The sequence below is a fragment of the Haliotis rubra genome, unplaced genomic scaffold, assembly GCF_003918875.1.
Source record: "Haliotis rubra isolate DU_JTF1 unplaced genomic scaffold, ASM391887v1 Scf572, whole genome shotgun sequence".
NCBI classification, from domain to species: Eukaryota; Metazoa; Mollusca; class Gastropoda; order Lepetellida; family Haliotidae; genus Haliotis; species Haliotis rubra.
Window position 1 is genome coordinate 285,863 of NW_025767271.1, and position 2,703 is coordinate 288,565.

A 2,703-nucleotide genomic window follows, 5' to 3' on the forward strand; every position below is an offset into this window, starting at 1 on the left:
TGTAAAGGTTCCGTTAATCCATGCGTTCAGTAGACATCCAGACGATGCTGCAAATTTTATCCCGACAGGTGTTTAGAATAAGGACGCTGAGTAAGCGTCAGTAGGGTAGTCGAACAGGCATTGTTGTCGCTCGTCACGATAAAGGCCAGGACCCCGTTCCTCAAAGCGATCGTAGCGCTAAGATGATTGTAACTCCCATACTTTAACATAGGCTTACGACTGTCGTAGCGCTACGATCGCTTTGAGGAACGGGGCCCAGGGTTCGAACATCTGCAAACTTGAGCTGTACTTGGAGCATGACATGCAAAGACATGCAAAGATTCCCAAGGTTGTTTTATGTTTATTAATTATTCCAGATTACCTTGGTTTGAAGGATTGGAAAACGTACATCCCTAACGTTCTAACGTTAAGAAAAGGATTTTTGTGTAGAATGCATTAAGGTTGGATTGCATGGACAGGATCATCCCTTGGAGAGTGACATGCAATCATCCATGTCAAGCTTGACAAGACCGCATGCATGGTCCAGTTGAAAGAGCGTCTTCCCGGAGAGCGGGACGTCTGAGGTTCGATTCCCGGCTGTACTGTACCAAACTTCGGTGACAGATAATAGCTGCTGCTGTCCTACTTGGACGTGATAAAACAGACTAGTCGACTCACAGTCAGTATTCAGTGTTGACTAAAATCTCGCTGACCTGGCACTATAAGAGAGAAGTCAGAACTAGAACCGCACCCGCACATGCACGCGCTCGCACATACACGTGCATGTTAGTCGTTATATAAGTGCAATAATCTTGAAGTAGACCATGGGATTGACAATATCTTCTTTTTCTATTGCAACCTAATAACAGCAGTAAATTATCGGAAAGCAAATGGCGACATGTGGCTAAACAATTGCGTTGCTTTGTTTCTCTTTCTCGGTGTGTATTGTGTGTTTTGCCACACGCAGATTTCCGGTCTTGGACCTTCAATCTTATGAGGTCACATTTATCCATGAGAGAAGCTCACTGTCTCAAAGCGATCGGGCGTCTGTGTTGTGTGGTGTCATCTTTCGGTTACAGTGTCTGCTTTATTGGGGAAACATGCCTGCTGAGTAACAGTGTCTGCTTTATTGAGGAAACATGCCTGCTGAGTTACAGTGTCTGCTTTATTGGGGAAACATGCCTGCTGAGTTACAGTGTCTGCTTTATTGGGGAAACATGCCTGCTGAGTAACAGTGTCTGCTTTATTGGGGAAACATGCCTGCTGAGTAACAGTGTCTGCTTTATTGGGCAAACATGCCTGCTGAGTTACAGTGTCTGCTTTATTGGGGAAACATGCCTGCTGAGTAACAGTGTCTGCTTTATTGGGGAAACATGCCTGCTGAGTAACAGTGTCTGCTTTATTGGGGAAACATGCCTGCTGAGTAACAGTGTCTGCTTTATTGGGGAAACATGCCTGCTGAGTAACAGTGTCTGCTTTATTGGGGAAACATGCCTGCTGAGTAACAGTGTCTGCTTTATTGGGGAAACATGCCTGCTGAGTAACAGTGTCTGCTTTATTGGGGAAACATGCCTGCTGAGTAACAGTGTCTGCTGGAGTAACATTGGGGAAACATGCCTGCTGAGTAACAGTGTCTGCTTTATTGGGGAAACATGCCTGCTGAGTAACAGTGTCTGCTTTATTGGGGAAACATGCCTGCTGAGTAACAGTGTCTGCTTTATTGGGGAAACATGCCTGCTGAGTTACAGTGTCTGCTTTATTGGGGAAACATGCCTGCTGAGTAACAGTGTCTGCTTTATTGGGGAAACATGCCTGCTGAGTAACAGTGTCTGCTTTATTGGGAAACATGCCTGCTGAGTAACAGTGTCTGCTTTATTGGGGAAACATGCCTGCTGAGTAACAGTGTCTGCTTTATTGGGGAAACATGCCTGCTGAGTTACAGTGTCTGCTTTATTGGGGAAACATGCCTGCTGAGTAACAGTGTCTGCTTTATTGGGGAAACATGCCTGCTGAGTTACAGTGTCTGCTTTATTGGGGAAACATGCCTGCTGAGTAACAGTGTCTGCTTTATTGGGGAAACATGCCTGCTGAGTAACAGTGTCTGCTTTATTGGGGAAACATGCCTGCTGAGTAACAGTGTCTGCTTTATTGGGGAAACATGCCTGCTGAGTAACAGTGTCTGCTTTATTGGGGAAACATGCCTGCTGAGTAACAGTGTCTGCTTTATTGGGGAAACATGCCTGCTGAGTAACAGTGTCTGCTTTATTGGGGAAACATGCCTGCTGAGTAACAGTGTCTGCTTTATTGGGGAAACATGCCTGCTGAGTAACAGTGTCTGCTTTATTGGGGAAACATGCCTGCTGAGTAACAGTGTCTGCTTTATTGGGGAAACATGCCTGCTGAGTAACAGTGTCTGCTTTATTGGGGAAACATGCCTGCTGAGTAACAGTGTCTGCTTTATTGCAGGGAAACATGCCTGCTGAGTAACAGTGTCTGCTTTATTGGGGAAACATGCCTGCTGAGTAACAGTGTCTGCTTTATTGGGGAAACATGCCTGCTGAGTAACAGTGTCTGCTTTATTGGGGAAACATGCCTGCTGAGTAACAGTGTCTGCTTTATTGGGGAAACATGCCTGCTGAGTTACAGTGTCTGCTTTATTGGGGAAACATGCCTGCTGAGTAACAGTGTCTGCTTTATTGGGGAAACATGCCTGCTGAGTAACAG

General features: G+C 45.7%; 1 protein-coding gene across 1 annotated transcript; it reads right to left on the minus strand.

Annotated features, from left to right (window-relative positions):
- Positions 1 to 1,041: 1,041 nt before the first annotated feature.
- LOC124254480 lies at positions 1,042 to 2,453 on the minus strand. The gene is made up of 2 exons (XM_046688288.1): positions 1,920 to 2,453; positions 1,042 to 1,791 (listed from the first exon to the last, which is right to left on the minus strand). Exons 1-2 carry the CDS (start codon positions 2,451 to 2,453, stop codon positions 1,042 to 1,044), a joined length of 1,284 nt encoding a protein of 427 aa, XP_046544244.1.
- Between the last annotated feature and the right edge of the window lie 250 nt (positions 2,454 to 2,703).